Raw genomic sequence first — 22,297 nt, forward strand, 5'->3', positions numbered from 1 at the left:
CCATTTTGTACAATTCCTCAGAGCTCCTTTCTATTTGCTAAATGGGATACTACTGAGTTCATGATTTGAATAAAGCCAATTTGATCTTCAAATTTACTCAACTGAATTTTGCTTTTCACTAATATCCAGGAGGCATTTATTAAAATGAATATACAATTTGAGATACCCCAAGACCAGAAAATTTCATCAAGGTATCACCTACAGAGATATGATGGATAGGCAAGGCAATGGAAATGGCTGTAATGAAACAAAAGCATGCACATCATCTAGGAATAAAACAGGGCCAAAGGTGAACCCATGAGAAATAACTTACATTTAAAAGGTAGACAGAAAAAGGAGAGCAGTAAAGAAAACTCAATAAAAAACTAGGAAATTACAATGTTTCAAAAGCCAAAGAAGAGAATTTCATGAAAACTGAATGGTCAAAGAGTGCTAAAATACTACAGAGACAGGAGTAGATACAATGACCCTAAGAAACCACTCAGTTTAGAAATTAGAAGGTCATTATTACAGGTGAAACAATGGCTCTACATTAATACTTGCTTTAAATAATTCAAGATAAATTTCTTTCTTTCTTTCTTTCTTTCTTTCTTTTCTTTCTTTCTTTCTTTTCTTTCTTTCTTTCAGATTGTATTTATTTATTTGACAGAGAGAGAGTGAGAGAGCACAAGCAGGGGAAGCAGCAGAGGCAAGAGGGAGAAGCAGACTCCCTGCTGAGCAGGGAGCCTGATGTGGAGCTTGATCCCAGGACCCTGGGATCATGACCTGAGCCGAAGGCAGACACTTAACCGACTGAGCCACCCAGGTGCCCCTAAGACAAATATTTTTTAACAAGGCAAATTCAAATACTATTAAAAATTCAAAAATCTTCCCAAGTAATAAAAAGCTGAATAGAAAAGATCATTTTCAAATAAAAATGGAATCACATAATGGGATAACATTTTTAACAATTTGAAAATTATCTTGACTGAATGAATTTAAGTAAATCTGTAATCTGTAATAATATATAGTTCTTTCCAAAATAAGCAATAAGCAGCATTTGCATTTGCAAATTATGTCAGACCTAATTTAACTTTAAGAAACTGATAAAAGACTTTCTCCTTGAACACACTTTAGTCCTGCTTCTTTGAGCCCTCTTTTCGACTAGGCTTCCAACTTGGCCCCCATTCAGTCTTTGGTCTGCTCAAATCCAGTGTTAGCAAAGAATCCTGCCAAGTTGTCTGCCTACCCTAGATATCCGATCAAGTTCCTCATACCCCACCTTTGATGAATAAGTCCTTGGCTTGCCTTTAGCAAGAATTCCCCCTGCCTTTGACATCTCCTCTTAGTAATTTTCCCTCCACTGACCACCTTGCCTCAGTCCCCAGCTACAATTCCTCATTTGTCCTTGTTAGAGAGTTTTGACCAATCTCTCTCTCCTATTGCAATACACTACGGCAGAAGTCTTGGATTTGAGTCTTCCTTACCATTTTAACAAGTGTCAGAATAAATTTTTCTTTAACATAAGTCATTAAAGGGAAGTAGTCACACTTAGCCAATATTAACAGAAAAATAATTTACCGTACCATCACAAATAAAAGTAAAAGTTCAGCAAAATATCCATAAGAATGACAATTTAAATATTAATGTAAGTTAGAGCTTACAGTGAATATAAAAAGATTCCCTAATTTTTTATGGAAAACAATTTTTTTTTTTAAAAGAGGCTTCCAGGGACGCCTGGTGGCTCAGTCGTTAAGCATCTGCCTTCGGCTCAGGTCATGATCCCAGGGTCCTGGGATCAAGCCCCACATCAGGCTCCCTGCTCTGCAGGAAGCCTGTTTCTCCCTCTCCCACTCCCCCTACTTGTGGCCCTGCTCTCTGTGTCTCTCTCTGTCAAATAAATAAATAAAATCTTTAAAAAATAAATAAATAAAAGAGGCTTCCTATCAAAAATAAAGACAAGGGCACTGAAAAGTAGTAGAATCAAGTTCATTGCCTATTCATGCCAGAATTTATCGGAATTTCTGATAAGAATGGAATGAAAATGGGCAGAAAAGTAGCTGCTGTATAATTAATAGCCAGTCACAGTTCCATAAAGCAACAGTACGTGACACACAAGGTACTCTATTCAGTCAACAAATATTTATTTTTAAGGCTTGGCATAGAGGAAGAAAAAGGAAAGAATATAGACTCTAAGATTTAAGAGAGATGACAGGTACACAGGCTCCACACCGGGCATGGAGTCTGCCTGGCATTCTCTCTCTCCTTCTCCCTCGGTGCCCCCCCCGCCAATTGCATGGTCTCTCTCTCTCTCTCTAAAAAAGAGAGAAATGACATGTACACATAAATAGAATGCTATAAATAATTACAATAAAAGATGGAAAATGGTAAGCTCATCCAAGAAGTGTACATAAAGGTGTTATGACAGTTCAGAGGAATGAGATGATTTCTCACAGGAAGGCAAGAAAAGGTTTCATGGAAACAAAGGGGCATGTGATTTAAGTCTTCAAAGATGACCAAGATTTACAGGGAGAAGGAAAGGGAAAGTCATTCCAGTGTTAAGAAGTAGCATTAGCAAAAGCCCTGTGCAGGTACTTTTCTGTACCCACAGGAAAGAACAGTAGAAATTAACACTTAAGGCCTATACAGTGGTGGGTTCAATGCTATCCCTCAAAAATTCATGATCACCTGGGACCTCAGAATGTGACCTTATTTGGAAATAGGGTCTTTGTAGATGTAATGAATTCAGCATCCTGAATTTAGGCTGGGCCCTGAATCCAATAACTAGCATCCTTATAAGAAAAGGAGAGCACACAGATACAGAGAAGGCCACAGGAAGATGGAGGCAGAGAGTAGAGCTACACTGCCACAAGCAAAGCCTAGGGTCGCCAGAAGCTGGGAGAGGCAAGGAAGGATTCTTTCCTAGGGCCTTCAGACGAAATGTGTTAACACCTTGATTCCAGTTTCCAGAACTGTGCTCATTTGTTACAGCAACTTTAGGAAACCAAACCGCTTGGTTAAGGACAATTAGTAGAGGGCTATTGTGAAATAGTATGAAATTGGTTTCTCTGCCCCCAGTTCCTAATATTTGGTCTTTGGCCAAACTCTTCTAACTTCCTGAGTGATAAGGGTTTCTGACAAAGGAGTCCTAAATCCCTTGTAATTTCCTGGGTGATAGCAGTCTTGTTCTAATGCTTGAGGTGACTCTTGTTGGGCTTCTGGATGGGGGCTGGTCACCAGAAAGACCAAGCCATAATTAGAAACGTGGAACTTTCAGCCCTACTCCCCATTTGCTAGAGATTGGAAATTCAGTTAATAATTGATCATACCTATATATGATGAGGCCTCCATAAAAATCCCAAAAGTATGGGCTTTGGAGAGCTTCTGGATGGATGAACATATCCACATGCCAGAGGATTGGCACATTCCAGCTCCTGTGCTTGGGACCCTTCCAGACTTGCCCTATGTATCTCTTCATCTGGCTTTTCATCTGTGTTTTAACATACCCTTTATTATATATTAAGTCAGTAAATATAAACTGTTTCCCTGAGTTTTATGAGTTCTTCTCCCAAATTATCAAACCCAAGGAGGGGGATCATCTAATTTAGAGCTGGTTGATCAGAAGCACTGGTGATAACTGGTATTTGTGATTGGCCTCTGATGCGGGCAGCAGGTGGATAGTCTTATGGGACTGAGCCCTAAACCTGTGGGATCTATGTTAATCCCCAGGTAGATAGTGTGTGAGAACTGAACTGAAGTACAGAACACCCATTTGGTATATACAGAGCATTGGGGAATTGCTTTGTGTGGGGAAAAACCCCACACATGTGAAGTACAAAAATATTTGGTGAGTAGAGAAAAAACAAGAGTTTTCCTTTTCAGCTATGTACCAAGTGCTCCAGAGTATTTTATTTTATTACACTTTGGAAGAAAAAAACCACTGACAATAAATTTCTCCTTAATAGCTATATTCTCATATTACCAGGCAACTGTATTAAAAAATGAATAGAAAACAATGAAATGCCATTACTTACAATGTGTGACTCCAGCTAGAGTTTGGTAGAAAGTGGGAGTATCACTGTCATCAGTGAGGGTCACATAAACACCTCCAGATAGTAGCCAACGAGAGAAGGTAAAAGCATCTTTGTTTAGAAGAAGCCAATTTCTAAACTTTTCATAGTTTACCTTTTCACCCTAAAATTAAAAGAAAAAAAAGATAGGTTTAGTCAAATTTTAAGGTATCTTACTTAGAACTTGCACAACCTGAAATTTGCGATTTGTTGACATTTACCTTTGGTTGACATTTAGGATTATCTAAATAACACTACGGGCTGTATACCTGGAAATCAAACTGCTTTCAAAAATAACTGTATTTAAGAACTTCCAGTTCCACAGAATCTATATGCTAGTTGTAAATTATTTCATCAATTCATTAAAAAAGTGCATTGTTACTAATAAGCCACATTTTATTTACTAAGGTACATCCTGAAATCAGTAACTGCATTTTTTTCTATATTTAAGAAGGCCAATTTTTTACTAATCTGTCATAATTAGCATATTTTAATTAAATATGTGTGGCATTAAAATACTCTTCTAAATTTCATGGGCAAATTAAAAACAACTATCCTAGGGCCCTCTTCCAGAAGGCATCACTGAATACATGTATTCATAAGTCAACTAGAATACAAAAAGAAACAAGTACATTTCTATTTCTTTGCTTTCTTGTCAAATATTTTGTTTTCTAAATCTCTGGATAAAAAAAGTATCTGAGCGGAGAAAGAACATCACTTAGCTGTGCAAGTCAATTTCTTTGTCTGGAAGACAAGAGGACCTAGGGTGAATGAGGGCCAGATGTTTCTATGAAAAAAAGACAGAAGCAACCCACTTGGAAATACAATGAAGAAAGACATTCAGGAGCCTATTAGGTCTAATCCTGATAGAAATATTAAGGAATACAAATAACTCATAACCTAAAAGAGATATATGGTAGAAATAATTTCTATATTGTTTGGCAGCATCCTGTTAAGTACAGCAATATACTTAGCCTAGTAGTTTCAGAAGACCTAACAGTATAATCCAAAACATCAAAACAACATCGACAGTCTTGTTTTTCTGAATGGAAGAATGTGGCATTCAGAGTTGCCGCAGGGACATGTGAGGATATTGCCAGCATGTGTAGAGATTAGGGATCATACCCATATTCTTTCTCTGTTTCCCACATTTAGTCTAGAAAGACGATTAGCTGTATATATCTCACAAGCTCACACACATTTTTACACATGTTAACATCTCTAACATTGGGATGAGTTTTAAAATCAATAGCATCCTTCAATTATAACTGGCAGGTTTTTTCTTTCTTTGTAATACATACAGGTACATCTTACAATTGATGGGATCTTAGATACAGCGAAACATGTAGCATCAATGGTTTCAGAGAAGCTAAGATGTTGTTGCTATAAAATGCACCCTGATGTACTAAGAAAGAAAGAAGCTGCCAGTTAAAACAGACACTTCTACCACCTTCCCATATAGTTAATATTATTAAAAAAAAATTCTTTTTAAGATTTTATTTTTAAGTATCTCTATACCCAACATGGGGCTCAAACTCACAATCCTGAGATCAAGAGTCACAAGCTCCCCCCAAATGAGCCAGCCAGGCACCCCTAATCTTCAAAGTAACCCTCTGTAGGAGATACTATTATCATCTCTATTTCACACAAGAGAAAACTGAGGCATTAAAAAGTTAAATAATCTAAGGTTATACAGTGACAGGGATATGAATGAACCCAGGTAGTCCAAATTTTCTAAGCCTAAGCTATACACCACACTTGTTGGCTGACTCAGTGAAATATAAAGTAAGCTCTGAAATCTATCTGTCCATTCAGATCACTGCAATACTGGTAACACCAAAATTCCATCTGTTAAACCTGACTTTTTATGTTTTTGAGTCATGGATGTATTCTAAAAAAGGCAGCAAACAGAAAGTTTCCTTTTATAAATTGTCACAATAGCAGTTTAGAAAAAAAAATTCCAGAAACATAGGGCAATTAAAAATGAACAGGCTCCTGAAACTGTTATATCTTTAAAGAACAATACAAAATATGAATTTCCACCTTAAAAATTGACAACCAAAGAAAATATTCAGTAAGAAAAGAATAATACAACTCCTACGTGGATTCCTTTATAACTTCATCAAGACTAATAAAAGCACAAGACAGAAAAAGCTGAAACCCATTCCATGTCACTAAATCTAGGTGCTAGGTCCACATCTTTTAGCTAAAGTGCTTCTCTTTATAGTCTTGGGTTTTTTTTTGGATTGCCCCAAAACAACATAAAGCACTGCTTTGGGAGGTCTAAATAAGTCTATTGTAATACAAGTAGATTCATACTGAAACATGGTTAACTTGAAAAGCAAGGGTTTGGACATAATCAGACACATTACTCAGAAATTACAGCAGGTAAATACATCAAGTAGTTGAATCAGATATAAAATTAGCCCATTTACAGTGTTGGTTTTTTTACCAACCATAAGCATCTAGTGATTTAAATAGCTTCTTCATGAGTATTCCAAAACCAGGGCCTCTCATTTCTTTGATCTTTCCTCTTCCAAAGATCTTGTCCTTCATATAACACTTAACCGCAGCCTTACTAACAGTCTTATGATCTTTTCATTATAATAACTGTTCCCTTTCCATTAAATGCAATTTTAACATTCCACTTTCCCCCTTACAATTTCCTCTTATGAGCAAACTTCTTTTAGTATCCTAACTCCAGTGATTTTTTTTTTTAACTCCACAGGACCTACACCAATGACCTTCCTCTACATTGCCAAATCTAATAATCACTTCTCAATGATCAAAGGTCAACCCACTTGACCTTTCAGTTTATTTGATGTAAGTACTCCTTTCTTTTAAAACACTTTTATCACTTGGCTTCCAGGACACCATTCTCTTCTGGTTCTCCTTACAGGTTATTCCTTAGGCTCCTGTTTTGATTCTTCTTCATCTCATTAATCTCTAAACATTGGAATACAGGACTCAGTCTTCCAATCTGTTTTCTATCTAAATTCACTCTAAGATGATCTCATCCTCAACTATAAGCCAACAAATCCTATCCCATGAACTCTAAATTATATATCAAAAAGCATAGTTGACATCTCCACTTTAATGTCTAAAATGATTCTCAAATTTAATTATGTCCTAAATCTTCCTTGATATCAAAACCCCAAACTTGAACCGCTAATAGTCTTAGCCATCGTAATTAAAGGAAACTCCATTCACTTACTAAATCAAGCCAAACACCTTAGTCATCCTCTTCTCTCTCTGCCATACCCCATAATCAATACAAGAAAAATTCCTGTCAATTCTCTCTTCAAAATAAATGCAGAATCTGAAAACTTCTCACCATCTCACTGCTACACCATGATCTACATGACTATCACCTCTCACCTGGATTATTCACAGACAGTTCAGTTGGACTCTGTTTAGCCTACCCTCTACAGAAGAGCCAAACTGATCATGTTCAAAAAAAAAACTTGGGGCGCCTGGGTGGCTCAGTTGGTTAAGCAACTGCTTTCGGCTCAGGTCATGATCCTGGAGTCCCTGGATCGAGTCCCGCATCAGGCTTCCTGCTTGGCAGGGAGTCTGCTTCTCCCTCTGACCCTCCCCCCTCTCATGTGCTTGCTCTCTCTCATTCTCTCTCTCTCAAATAAATAAAACAAAACAAAACAAAACAAAAAACAAAAAAACCTTATGTTGGGGCGCCTGGGTGGCTCAGTCAGTTAGGTGTCTGACTCTTGGTTTTGGCTCAGGTCATGATCTTGGGGTCATGAGATTGAGCCCGGCGGACTCTGCATTCAGCGGAGCCTGAGATTCTCTTTCTCCCTCTCCCACTGCCCCTCCCCTCCGTGCTCTCGCTCTCAAATAATCTTAAAAACAAACAAAAAAACCCCTCATCTATTCATTCCTCTGCCCAAAACGTTCCAATGTTTTACCTCACTTGGTAAAAGTCAAAGAATTCACACTGTCCTCCAGAGCCATATATAATCTCCCCCACTTTATCCCACCCTCTTCCCCAACCTCTGTAACTTCATTTCCTACCACTCTCTTATTCTATTCCAGGTTACTTGTTGCTTGGACATGTCAAGCAGGGCCTTTGCTGTATTCTCTTCTTGAAAAATGCTTTCCCCTAGGTATCTGCATGGTTATAGCTCTCCTTCCTTTAAATTCTTGGTTCAAATATCACTTTATCTGACAAGCCTTTCCCAACTATCCTACACAAAATTACCTACACTCACCCACATCCTCCCTATCACTAACTATCCCCCTTAATTTACTTAAATTTTCCCCTATAGCACTAATTATCGTCTAATACATGTACCTGCTATTGTGCATAAACTTTAGAGAACTTCAGAGAACTGGGTTTAGAGAAACTAGAAACATTTAATTCCCATCTATAAAATGGGAATGTGTGCATAAAACTCATTAAAATAAGAAAAATATACATTCTCCCCCAATATGTGCAGAGTATTAATGCATTTGACATCTCTGTGAAAAATCCAATTAATCAGGCCTGCAAAGATTAGATGACTTTTTTTGACCAGACAATATTTGTTACTGGAGAGAAAAACCATAGCTTAGTTTGTCTTGAAGTACTGAAATACTATCACAGCAACTTCCAGTCAATATGTCAGAAGCAAAAATGTAGGAAGCCAATCCTTTTGTACCAAACACACAGAAATGCTGAGTAAAATGTAACACCATAACCACTACCAAAAACCATACAGGCAAGCTCAAAGCAAGAAAGGGAAATCCCCAGGTGCTATCAACACAGAAGAAACTCAAAGACAGAATAATGAAAAGCTAGAGGGTCCAAAGAGACGTTAGAACCAAATATATGCATATGGCTGGAGTACAGACCATCAGTCCCTATACAGTTAGGAAGGTGACTAAACTAAACTGAATAAAACTATGAGCAGTAAGGAACTGTCATATCTGTGAAATGCAAGTAGGTCAAACAGCCACCTGTAAGAAATCATGCAGCACTGAGTTCACTGCAGGAAAGGATCAGAAAATTCTAAAAGGGTTTTTACTCTACCATCTCTAGGGACTTTTCCCATATTAGCAGACCTATGAAAAGGAAGAAAAAAAAGAGTTTTCTCTGTTAAAGATATGCATTTTTTTATTGTTTAAGTTTTCTACAATGAAAATTATTATTTATGAAAACAGAAAAAAATGACAGATTTTTCAGACCTAAATATTTCACTATGCAAATCAGCTAAGTCAAATAAATGATAAAATAAGCCTTGATGGGTCCCAGAGTCACAGAATGACTCAAGGCCATTTATACAATGAAAAGCAATGAAACTACAATGTGAGCTATGCTCAGCTTCCTGCAGGATCACCAGTGTGTGTTGGTGTAAGAATGTGAGAGTGTGTTTCATTATACCATAAGTACAGACACTTGCCTTTTAAGTAGAATTGGGAATTTTCAGATTCACAAATATAGCAGTAATAAGTGTTATGGACCTTTAAGCACAGCACATAAATAGTTGAAACATCAACCATTAAAAACAAAAATGTCAAGAATATGCTGCACATAAACATCTAAGAGTTAATACTTTGTAATAGGTAGGGATGAAATGTAAATCTTTAAATATACCTCTGAGAAACACTTCCTGAGTGTATCTGGGACTTTACCATCCACCACATGGAGCATTCTTTCCATTTCTTCCCGTACAACATAACTCCCAGATTCACTTGCAAAAAGACTAAAAATGTCTAGGAGAAAGAAAGAATAAATTAAACTTACCATAGATTAAATATACCTTGGTAGAAGTAGGGAAGGAAGAGAGAGGTAAATATTACTGAGTGATTACTAGTGCCAAACACTTTATAAATATATAATTTAAGTTATTCAAAAAAAAAGAAAGAAAGAAAGAAAATGAAAACCAGCAATACAAATTAAAACAGCAGTGGGATAGCTTTTCAAACACACCAAATTTGCAAAAATGTTTAGGTGTGACAACACAAAGTGTCAGCAATAAATTGGGAGAAACAGGAACTATTATACACTGTTAATAAGAGTATGAATTATTGGGGTGCCTGGGTGGCTCAGTCGGTTAAATGGCTGCCTTCAGCTCAGGTCATGATCCTGGTGTTCTGGGATCGAGTCCTACATCGGGCTCCTTGCTCAGCAGGGAGCCTGCTTCTCCCTCTGCCTGCAGCTTCCCCTGCTTGTACTTGCGCTCTCTCTCTCTCTCTTCTCTGACAAATAAATAAATAAAATCTTAAAAAAAAAAAAAAAGTATGAATTATTGCAACCACTTTAGAGAGTAACTTGGCCAAATCTAGCAAAGGTGATATATGCTAGAAATTCAGATTCTAAGCAACTCAACTTCCACCCTCGAGAAAATTTCATACATATGCATGAGATACAACAATGTTTACTGGAGTATTATTAGTAATAGCAAAACTTAGGGAAAAAAAAGATAAATGTCTATCAATAAGAAAATAGGTAAACTGAGATATACACACACAATGAAATACTATATAGCAGTTAGAATAAAGGAACTAAGTGTTTCAAGATGGATAAGTACCAAAAATATTCAGGGAAAAAGCAAACTGCAAAATAATCTGTACCATATACCATTTACTTAAAAAGTTTAAAATCTGCAAAACAGGTGAAGATATGTTTAAGGGTATATAAAACATCATAAATGTATAAAGACCTATATGAGGAATGAAAAATCACTATATTCATGAGAGTGGTTACCTCTGTGAAGGGAAGAATGGGGACAGAACCATGAAGAGATACAGAGAGAGAGCGCCACACCTTGGCTGTATTATTTTATTTCCTAAAAAATAAGATCCAGAACAAATATGATATAATGTTAAGAAATAATAAAGCTGGGTGGATGTACATATTATATGTATGTTTGAAATATTGCTGTTACGGATTGAACTGCATCTCCCAAAAAGATATGTTGAAACCCAACCACCAGGTACTTGTGAATGGGACCTTATTTGGAAAGATAGAAGACAGAAAGATAGAAGAGACGTTCCATCCCTCTGAAGGCCCAGCAGGTTCCCCTGCCTGCCTTCCTCCATCCCATAACGGATTTCCTCAGAGGGAGTATTTGCTGGAATGCTTTGACCACCTGTTATGGGTTGAACTGTGTTCCCCACCAAAGATGGTAAAGTCCTAACCCCAGTATCCACAAATATGACCCTATTTGGAACAGGGTCTTCGCAAATGTAATCGAGTTAAGATGAGGTCATCAGGGTGGGCTCTAACCCAATATGACTGATTATAAGAAGAGAAGACAAAACACAATCAGAAATTGGAGTAATGGAGTTACAAGCCAAGGAACATCAAGGACGACACCACCAGAAGTTAGGAAGGAGGCATTCTTCTCTATAGGTTTCAGAGGGAGCAGGGCCCTGCCAACATCTTCAATTTGGACTTCTAGTTTCCAGAACTGTAAGACAGTAAGTTTCTGTTGTTTTATGCCACTTATGAAAGTCTGCAGTACTTTGTTAGGGCAGCCCTAGAAAACTAATACAACAGTATAATAAAAATAAAGAGGGGCGCCTGGGTGTGTAGCTCAGTCAGTTAAGCATCTGCCTTCAGCTCAGGGCATGATCCTGGGGTCCTGGGATCAAGCCCCGCATTGGGCTCTCTACTCAAAGGGGAGCCTGCTTCTCCTTCTCCCTCTCCCCACTGCTTCTGTGCTCTTTTTCTCTCTCTCAAATAAATAAATAAAATCTTAAAAAAAAACCCAAACATTTAAATATACGTTTATGTTTGTGACCCTCCCAAAATATTATTTTTAATTACCGGCTGCCTGGAGCCACACTATTTGTTGGTAGAGGGATGCTAATTTGAAAAACCAGGATCACAGTGAAATTCCAATTGGGTTTAAGGATACATTCAATATCTTAACTGTGATAATGTGGGTACACATATGTGTCGAAACATATCAAAATCTACACTTTTTATATGTGCATTTTAAGTCAATTACACCTCAATAAAACTATAAAAAAGGAAAAAGATTAAAAAAAAACAGTCTAAATTCAGGGGTAAGAGAGAAGATTCTGAGAGATTTCGGGGAAGCAGTCAGAAGGCAGGTTAGAAAAGGAAGAAGGAAGAGAGAAAGACCCAACATCCAGTGGCCAAGGACAAAAACCTAGGAATTTTTGGAGCAAAGTGATATATATCCTATGTAACAGAAACACTTGCCTTTACTTCCCCTGGGAAATTTTCCTCTTTTTTAAGGATTTTATTTATTTATTTATTTATTTGAAAGACAGAGTGAGCAAAAGAGGAGAGAGCACAAGCCTGGGGAAGGGCAGAGAGAGAAGCTCAGCAGGGAGCCCGATGCAGGACTCGATCCCAGAACCCCGTGATCATGACCTGAGCTGAAAGCAGAAGTTTAACTCACTGAGCCACTCAGGCGCCCCTCCCCTGGGAAATTTTCAATAAAACTTTCATCCCAAAAAGAAACCCACCTTTATTAGCAGTTGTTCTCCATTTTTCCTCTCCTCCACCAGCCTCTGACAATCACTAATCTACTGTGCCTAAGGATTTGCTTAATCCAGACATTTCATATAAATGGAATTACATACTATGTGGCCTACTTTGACTGGCATTTATGACTTCCAACATATTTTCAGGTTCACATATTGCAGCATTTATTTGTACTTTATTCCTTTTTATTGTCAAGCAGTAATTTATTATATGGACATACACATTTTGTTTATGTTGAACGTATAAGTTGATGGACACTAGGGTTGTTTCCATCTTGTGACTATTATGCACAGTGCTTCTATGAATACTCATGCATATTTTTTTAATGAACACGTTTTTAATTTTCTGGGATATATACATAGGAGTGGAATTGCCAGGTCCTATGATAACTCAATATTTAACAATTTGAAGAACTGGGGCGCCTGGGTGGCTCAGTCATTAAGTGTCTGCCTTCGGCTCAGGTCATGATCCCAGGGTCCTGGGATAGAGCCCCGCATCAGGCTCCTTGCTGGGCGGGAGGCCTGCTTCTCCCTCTCACACTCCCCCTGCTTGTGTTCCCTCTCTCGCTGTGTCTCTCTCTGTCAAATAAATAAATAAAATCTTAAAAAAAAAAAAAAAAGAACAATTTGAAGAACTACCTAACAGTTTTCCAAAAGTGACAGTACTATTTTACACTCCCAGCAGCAATGTATAAGGTTTGCAACTTTTCCATCCTCACCAATCCTAATCTGTCTTTTTTATTTCAGCCATCCTGGTAGATATGCCGTGGTATCTCACTCTAATTTTAATGTGTATTTCCCTAATACCTGATCATGTGGAGCGTTTTTTCAAGTGCTTATTGGCCACTTGTATATTTTCTTTGGAGAAATATTAACTCAAATGCTTTGACTGTCATCAAGAATTTTCAGGTAAGGGGCGCCTGGGTGACTCAGTCATTAAGCGCCTGCCTTCGGCTCAGGTCATGATCTAGGGTCCTGGGATTGAGCCCTGCATAAGGCTCCCTGCTCAGCAGGAGGCCTGCTTCTCCCTCTCCCACTCCCCCTGCTTGTGTTCCCTTTCTTGCTGTCTCTGTCAAATAAATAAAATCTTAAAAAAAAAAAGATTTTTCAGGTAAATTATTCTGCATACAAATGTAGTATTATCATTTTCAGATAATAAAAGTACTTACATTTTGCTTTCTCTTCATCTCTGCCTCTTGTAAGAAGGACAAGTCCAACTATTAAGTTATTGAAGTGCAGTCCTTTGGATGTTCCACCAAAAGAACAGTAAATCACCTAGGAGAAAATGATAAAGCCAACGTTAGATGTTTTAGTTGTTGAGGAATTTGAGGCTGATATCACCTTTAACAAATCTTGTCTCCATCTCCAAATAAGGCTTTGGTAAACCTTAGTGAAATGATGTTAAGTTTCTCCCTCTTCCTCCTCTTACACATCTTGTTATTGCACTCAGCCAAAAATACACTGTATCTATTCTAAAGTACATATATCACTGGCTCACACACTGAATATTCTTTCTCTTTGCAGTCCTTATCAAGGCCAAAGAAGATAAAGGTCCTCCCCTTCAAAAGCCCCAATAATGTGATAAGAATTTTGTATAATTACAGAATTTCCTTCATCCTCTGTAAAACTTACACACATTTTGATTTGAAAGATGGACATTCTCTTAAGTGAAAGTTCAGAAATGGAATGGCAATCATATTACAATATATAAATGTATCAAATTAACATGTATGTCTCAAATTTACGTTGTATGTTCAATTTTTAAAAAGTAAAGTATATAGAAGACCACAAAAGACATTTTTTACACTCTTAGAAATGAGTATTAAAATGATCAAAAATAAAGAAAAAAAGCTACACATAAGAAAGGGACAGCAACAACAATCACATGAATTCATTCATTTGACAATTTTTTGAGTGCCTAGGGTGATATTGTGATATAAGAAGAAATACATATTTGGTCTTCTTCCAGGTTCCTGATACAAGAGCTTCTAAAAATCCTTAGTGATGTAGGTGAAAGGAGCATCTTTTGTTATTCATCTAATAAGCCCCTTTAATTCATATGCTAATGAGGTGACTTCTGGTGGGCCTTTACAAAGCTTCAGAATGTAAGCCTACCAATCAGAGGAAAAGATGTGATTAGAGGATTGAAATATTCAGCATCTCTCCCCTGTCTCCAGGAAGGGGAAAGGGGCCTGAAACTGAGTTAATCACCAATAGCCAATCAATAGCCAATTATTTAATCAACCATGCCTACATAATGGAACTTCCATTAAAAACCCTTAAACCACGGGGTTTGGAGAGCTTCCAGGTTGGTGAACACATCAAGGTGCTAGAAGGGTGGAGCACCCAGAGATGGCATCGAAGTTCTGCATACCATCTCCCTCCCTGCCCATCCACATCCCTTGTTGCCGCCACCGTTAGCCTCTCTTTCCATTTGGCTGTTATTGAGTTGTAGTCTTTAAAATAAACTGGTAATGGGGCACCTGGGTGGCTCAGCCGTTAAGCGTCTGCCTTCGGCTCAGGTCATGATCCCAGGGTCCTGGGATCGAGCTCCACATCGGGCTCCCTGCTCTGCGGGAAGTCTGCTTCTCCCTCTCCCACTCCCCCTGCTTGTGTTCCCTCTCTCACTGTGTCTCTCTTTGTCAAATAAATAAAATCTTTAAAAAAAAAAAAATAAAATAAATAAAATAAACTGGTAATAGTAATTAAAGTGTCTTCCTGAGTTCTGTGAGCCATTCTAGCAAATTATTGAACCCATAGAGGGGGTCACAGGAACCCTAGATTTACAGCCAATTGGTCAGAAGTACCAGAGGTCCAGGACCAGACCTGTGAGGTCTGCACTAATTCCAGGTACTTAGTATCAGAATTGAATTGAATTGTAGGACATCCAAGTGGTGTCCAGAGAGTTGAAAAATTGACTGATAAAGGGGAAAACCCCACACAACTGGTGTCAGAAGCGCCATGTTCTTTAAAACAAACTGACCTAGTATTTGCCATGCAGAATTTTTGTCAATAAAATGCATGATTAAAGAATAGTTGAAACCCAAAGGAATCTATAGATTCAATGCAACTCCTACTAAAATACCAACATCATTTTTCAAAGAACTACAACAAACAATATTAAAATTTGCATGGAACCACAAAAGACACCCCCCCAATAGTCAAAGCAATCTTGAGAAAGAACAACAAAGCTGCAACTCCCAGATTTCAAGATTTACTACAAACCTACAGTAATCAATACAGCATAATATTGTCATAAAAACAGACATATAAATCAATGGAACAGAATAAACAGCCCAGAAATAAACACATACTTATATGGTCAATTAATCTATGACAAAAGAGGCAAGAATATACAATGAGAAAATGAAAGTCTCTTCAATAAATGGTGCTGGGAAAACTGGACAGGTCTGGGAAACTAGACCACCTGTTTATACAAAACACAAAAATAAAATCAAAATGGAATCAAGATTTATATGTGAGACATCAAACCATAAAACTCCTAGAAGAAAACATAGGCAGTAATTTCTTTGACATCAGCTGTTGTTAACATTTTTCTAGGTAAAATGGAAACAAAAGCAAAAATAAAACTATTGGGACTACACCAAAATAAAAAATCTTTTGCATAGTGATGGAAACCATCAACAAAATGAAAAGGCAATCTACTGAATGTGAAAAGATATTCGAAAAATAATATATCCGATAAGGGGTTAATATCTAAAATATATAAAGAACTTACACAATTCAACACCAAAAAAACAAATAATCTGATTTTTAAATGGACATGGGGCACCAGGGTGGCTCAGTCAGTTAAGCACGTGATTCTTGATCTCAGCTCAGGTCTTGATCTCAGGGTTGTTGAGTTCAAGCCCCACAGGCTGGGCTCTGTGCTGGGCATGGAGCTACTTTAAAAAAAAAAAAAAAGGGCAGAGGATCTGAATAGGCATTTTTTCCAAGGAGACATACAGATAGCCAACAGACACATGAAAAGATGCTCGGTATCAGTAATCATCAGGGAAGTGCAAATCAAAACCACAATGAGGTATCACCTTACACTTATCAGAATGGCTAGAATCAAAAACACAAAAAATAACAAGTGTTGGTGAGGATTGGAGAAAAAGGGAGCCCTTATACACTGTTGGTGGAATTATAAATTGTGCAGCCCCTGTAGAAAAGGGTACGGAGGTTCCTCAAAATATCAAAAATAGAAATACTATATGATCCAGTAATTCCACTACTGACTATTTACCCAAAGAAAATGAAAACACTAATTTGAAAAGATATATGCACCCCTATGCTTACTGCAGCATTATTTATAATGGCCAAGATATGGAAGTAACTCAAGTGTCCACTGATAGATGAATGGATAAAGAAGATGTGTGTGTACACGTGTATGTATACACACACACACACACACACAGGAATATTACTCAGCCATACAAAAGGGATGAGATCTTGACAACTGCAACAACACGGATGGACCTAGAAGTTATTATGCCAAGTGAGATAAGTCAAGACAGAGAAAGACAATGATTTCACTTATATGTGGAATCTAAAAAACAAAACAAATGAATAAACAAACAAAAAGAAGAAACAGACCCATAGATACAGAAAAACTGATGGCTGCCAGAGGGGCAGGGGAGGACAGGCAAAATGGGTGAAGGGGAGTGGGAGATACAGGCTTCCAGTTATAGAATTAATAAGTCACAGGGATAAAAGGTACAGCATAGGAAATACAGTCAATTGTACTGTAATAGTACTGTATGGTGACGGATGGTAGTTACACTTGTGCTGAGCATACCATGATGAATAGAGAAGTTAAATCACTATGTTGTACACCTGAAACTAATTTAACATTGGATATCAATTATACTTCAGTAAAAAAAGAATTAAAGAAATAAAACTTAGAATCAATATAAAAAATGAAAATACATTATTTATTAAGTGATATTTATAAATATATTTAATAACACACTTGATGCCAAAAACTTTGCATCTCTGGTGCCACTGATAGAAAAGTCTAGCAAAAACTAGCCTAGGGAGATGGCTTCAGTTCAGAACATAAAAAACATTAAAAAAAATCTTAATAGATATACTTTATGGAGTAACTATTTTTAGTTGGCCCCTGCATAAACTGAAGGAAGGTAACAGAAAAAACCCTCTATCCCTGAGGCAGGGGTAGAAAAAATCATAGCCCTAGACCTTTAGAGATCCCCAACTCCTGGGAGAGAGGTGGAACCACTGAGAAAGTCTCTGGGGATACACTGTCTGCCTAAAACTGAAACAGAAAAATGGAAAACAGACTGTCCCCTGCCCTAGCACCCACACCCATTACCACCATTGTGTTAGCAAACACTGAGGTAATAAATAACATCAGTCTACTGCTGGGAAGGGAAGAGTAGGGAGACACTCTCTAAGGTACTTTAACAACTAAGAAAATGAGATCCAAAGTTGAAGGTAGAGTAGACATTAGAAAAATCCTCCGGTGGGGCGCCTGGGTGGCTCAGTCAGTTAAGCGTCCAACTCTTGATTTCGGCTTGGGTCATGATCTCGGGGTCATGGGATGGGTCATGATCTCAGGGTCCTGAGATCGAGCCCTGGGTCAGGCTCAGCTCTCAGCAGGGAGTCTGCTTGAGATTCTCTTCCTCTGTGCACGTGCTCTCTCTCTCAAAAAAAATAAATAAATCTTAAAAAACAAAAAAAGAAAAGGAAAGAAAAATCCTTTGGCAAATGAGATCCCACCCTAAAAAAGGTAACCTGAGGGGCGCCTGGGTGGCTCAGTCGGTTAAGTGACTGCCTTCGGCTCAGGTCATAATCCCAGAGTCCCGGGATCAAGTCCCACGTCCCTGCTCAGCTGGGAGTCTGCTTCTCCCTCTGCCCTTCACCCTGCTTGTATTCTCTCTTGCACACTCTCTCTCTCTCAAATAAATAAAATCTTAAAAATAAATAAATAAATAAAAAAGGTAACCCTAGACTGGAATTTGAAGTCTGTAGTGCACTGTGGGTAAGCATAGCAATACAAAATATAGCTCAACCACAGACAAGACTGACTCAGCTACTCATGCTAAAGATCTAGGCAGGCATAAATACTATTTCCCTCAGTCTGTACTGTCCAGTATATAATGCATCCATCTTTCAACCACAAATTATAAGTTACACAAGGAAGGAAAGGAAAAAACCACCCTGACAAAGGAAAAACGGGAACAGAGAGTTAATAAAAGCTTTGGAATGGCTCAACAATAAACTCAAGAGAGTCAAGTAAGAGACTGTTCAAAATGAAACAGGGGAAAAAATGTGTGGATAGGAAGGAACAAAACAGAAAATCTAAGAGCTGTGGGACAATCAATTGATTTAACACACATGCAGTTGAAATCTTAGAAGTAAAAGAGAATGGAGCAGAAGAAATATCTGAAGAGATAATGCTGAGAATTTTCCAAAACTAATAAAGACACAAAACCACAGACAGAAGTTGTTCTGAGAACAGGCAGGATAAATTACACCTCTAACCCCCCAAAACCAACTAGACAAATCATATTCAAACTACTCAAAACCAAAGATAAAAAGAAAATCTTTAAGGTACACAGAGGAAAAAAGACATACTATATTGAGAGAAACATTTCTCATCAAAAACTACATAAGCCAGAAGACAGTGAAGTGGCATGTTTACAACACTAAGAAGAAAAAACTGAGAATCCTATACTCAGAGAAAATATCTTTCAAAAAGAAAGGTCAAATAGATTTTTTCAGGAAAACAAAAACAAAGAAGTCATTACCAGCAAAGCTGCACCACAAAAAAGGGGGAGAAAAGTAGGTTAGGCTAAAGGAAATACAATACCAAACCAGACACATGTACCTACACAAAGACAAAAGAAAAGGAAATGGCATAAATGAAGGTACATGTGAAATGTAGTTTTTTCCTTATTTTTAATTGCTCTAAAAGATAAATTGGCCATTTAAAGGAATAGGAGTAAAAATGTAATGTGTTTATAGCATGTGTAAAATTAAAACACATGGCGGGCCTGGGTGGCTCAGATGGTTAAGTGTCTGCCTTCTGCTCAGGTCATGATCTCAGGGTCCTGGGATAGAGCCCTGCGTCAGGCTCCCTGCTCAGCAGGAAGTCTGCTTCTCCCTCTCCCTCTACTACTCCCCCTGCTTGTACTCTCTCACTCTCTCTGTACAATAAATAAATAAAATCTTTTTTTTTCTCTCTCTCTCTTTTTTTAAAAGATTTTATTTATTTATTTGAGAGAGAGAATGAGATAGAGAGAGAGCATGAGAGGGGGGAGGGTCAGAAGGAGAAGCAGACTCCCTGCTGAGCAGGGAGCCCGATGCAGGACTCGATCCCAGGACTCCAGGATCATGACCTGAGCCGAAGGCAGTCGCTTAACCAACTGAGCCACCCAGGCACCCAATAAATAAAATCTTTTTAAAAAAAATTAAAACACATGACAGTAGCACAGATGGGAGAAAGGAACTGGACACATACTGTTGCATACTACACGTACAATGGTATATCATGTATCTTGATCTTTATATTGCCAGTCAGCAAGAAACTACTTACTAAATCACAGCACTATAGTCCTCAACCCAACATTAACTCCATTAATAAATTATTATTTTTATAATAATAAAAACAATAGCCAACATTTAAATGCCTATTATGTGCCATACAACTGTTGTGGTAAGTGCTTTAACAGTATTTTTTTTTTTTTAAAGATTTTATTTATTTGAGAGAGAATGAGAGAGAGCACATGAGAGGGGTGAGGGTCAGAGGGAGAAGCAGACTCCCTGCCGAGCAGGGAGCCCGATGCGGGACTCGATCCCAGGACTCCAGGATCATGACCTGAGCCGAAGGCAGTCACTTAACCAACTGAGCCACCCAGGCACCCAGTGCTTTAACAGTATTAAGCCTCAAGATGATTCCATGAGGAAGGTATTACTGGTTGTCCCCATTTTGTGGCTGAGCAAAACTAGAGCCCAAGAAGAGTAAGTAACTTGTCCAAAGTCATACATTAATGAGGTGGCAGAGTCAAGATTCAAACACTAGGCAAGACAGGTTCCTGAAACTGAACTCTTAACCACTTCATGGTTCTATAATATGGTTATAAACATTCTTTAGTATTACATGAAATGAAAGCCATCACCAGCAAGATGAAACCGTTTTGGTGAAATCTACTGAAAATTAAACTACAAAATTCCAAATGATCACAAACTCAATGTATAACCACTATGTCTTTGGCATCCCCTTTCCCCGTTTTAACTTAATGATGTAGGCTCTTCATTTCTGACCACTTACCTGACTTTAATACAAAGAGAGTAAAGTTAATCAAGGAATTTGGGGTAAGATAGGATTTTCAGTTTTGCAAGTATTTCTAAAATACAGAAGATTTTGTTTTGAATACATCTGGTTGGAATGCTGGAACGTACTGGTAACCTCACTCCCAAAATACAAGAACAGTAATAACCATCCAAAACTACCAAGTTCAAAAGTTCATCTGACAGATGAGGAAAAGAGGCCCAGGAAAATCACCCTATTTCCTGAATTCTAAGGCATATGTATTTTCCACCTTTTATTAATGTTTCACAAATCATCATGCATCTAACACATCTAATGTGTAATATCTTTTTTTATCCCCAAAAAGTTATTTTTAAAGCAATGGTTATGTTACAACTGACAATGTTTTAACACTTATGAAATACTAAGTGCCATGCTCATTACTACTCAGCTTTGCTTTTAGGATTGGTGAGAGTGGGTGTGCACAGGGTAGAAAGGATATTTTGATGCTACCTTTTAAAAAGCACATAAGTGTTTATTATTATTGTAACTCATTATAAGATCTTTATTTAAAAATCTCTTGGGGTGTGCCTCAATGGCTCAGTTGGTCAAGCGTCCAATTCTTGATCGCAGGGCCGTGAGTTCGAGCCCTGTGTTAGGCTCCACGTGGAGCCTACTTAAAAAAAAAAAAAAAATCTTTTTAGTGATTTTCTGTAGCTATTAAAAAATAAAGGAGAATCAGAAACATATTTTCTTAAATATTTGGTAGCCATAAATATCCAGACTGAGACTTGGCATACTATTATACTAATGTAGAAGAAGATTGATGCTTGTGGTAATGATCTCACTAGCCTCCTTTCAGGCAATGATATCACCCCAGTAAATAATATGATTAGTTCAGAAAAGAAATTAATATGCATTTTAAAAGAGAAAGACTTTAAAAACAAACGAGAAAGACTTATTCTATATTCTGTAACATACCAAGAATTCTTGGACTATAGTTAAAAGGTTAAAAACAGGCAGATGTACATAGGTCTCCAGATTTAAGGAAAAGTTGTGCCATGGTTTTTTTTTTTTTTTTTTTTTAAGATTTTATTTATTTATTTGAGAGAGAGACTGAGATAGAGAGAGCATGAGAGGGGGGAGGGTCAGAGGGAGAAGCAGACTCCCCGCTGAGCAGGAAGCCCGACGCAGGACTTGATCCCAGGACTCCAGGACCACGACCCAAGCCGAAGGCAGTTGCCTAACCAACTGAGCCACCCAGGCGCCCAAGTTGTGCCATGTTTTAACTGCTGCTCTATGCCCTGGTCCTTCTCCCTCCACTGTCTTTTGGCTACAAGGTACAAGGATATTCCACTATTCCTTGGGGAAAATAAGTGATGCACACTGTTTCATGGCATTTGACGTGAGAGAGACCTGGGTTTGAACACAGCCTTTATTAATTTATTAGCTATATGATCTTGGGCAAATCACTTAACTTCCTGAGCCTCAGTTCCACTCCATTCCATGCAGGTGT

General features: G+C 37.9%; 1 protein-coding gene across 3 annotated transcripts in view; it reads right to left on the reverse strand.

Moving 5' to 3' along the window:
• Positions 1-22,297, reverse strand: part of USP32 (ubiquitin specific peptidase 32) — a 216,770-nt gene that overhangs the window by 95,202 nt on the left and 99,271 nt on the right. For 2 of the 3 annotated variants that reach the window (XM_035026665.1, XM_035026664.1), the window contains exons 3-5: positions 13,676-13,781; positions 9,640-9,758; positions 4,014-4,173 (exon numbers count right to left, since the gene is read on the reverse strand). In XM_035026665.1, coding sequence (XP_034882556.1) covers positions 4,014-4,173; positions 9,640-9,758; positions 13,676-13,781 — 385 coding nt within the window. The remainder of the gene's footprint in view (positions 1-4,013; positions 4,174-9,639; positions 9,759-13,675; positions 13,782-22,297) is intronic. The other variant, XM_035026666.1, reaches the window with a different exon arrangement.

This window comes from Mirounga leonina, unplaced genomic scaffold (genome assembly GCF_011800145.1).
Source record: "Mirounga leonina isolate KUSES-001 unplaced genomic scaffold, KU_Mleo_1.0 Mir_200, whole genome shotgun sequence".
NCBI classification, from domain to species: Eukaryota; Metazoa; Chordata; class Mammalia; order Carnivora; family Phocidae; genus Mirounga; species Mirounga leonina.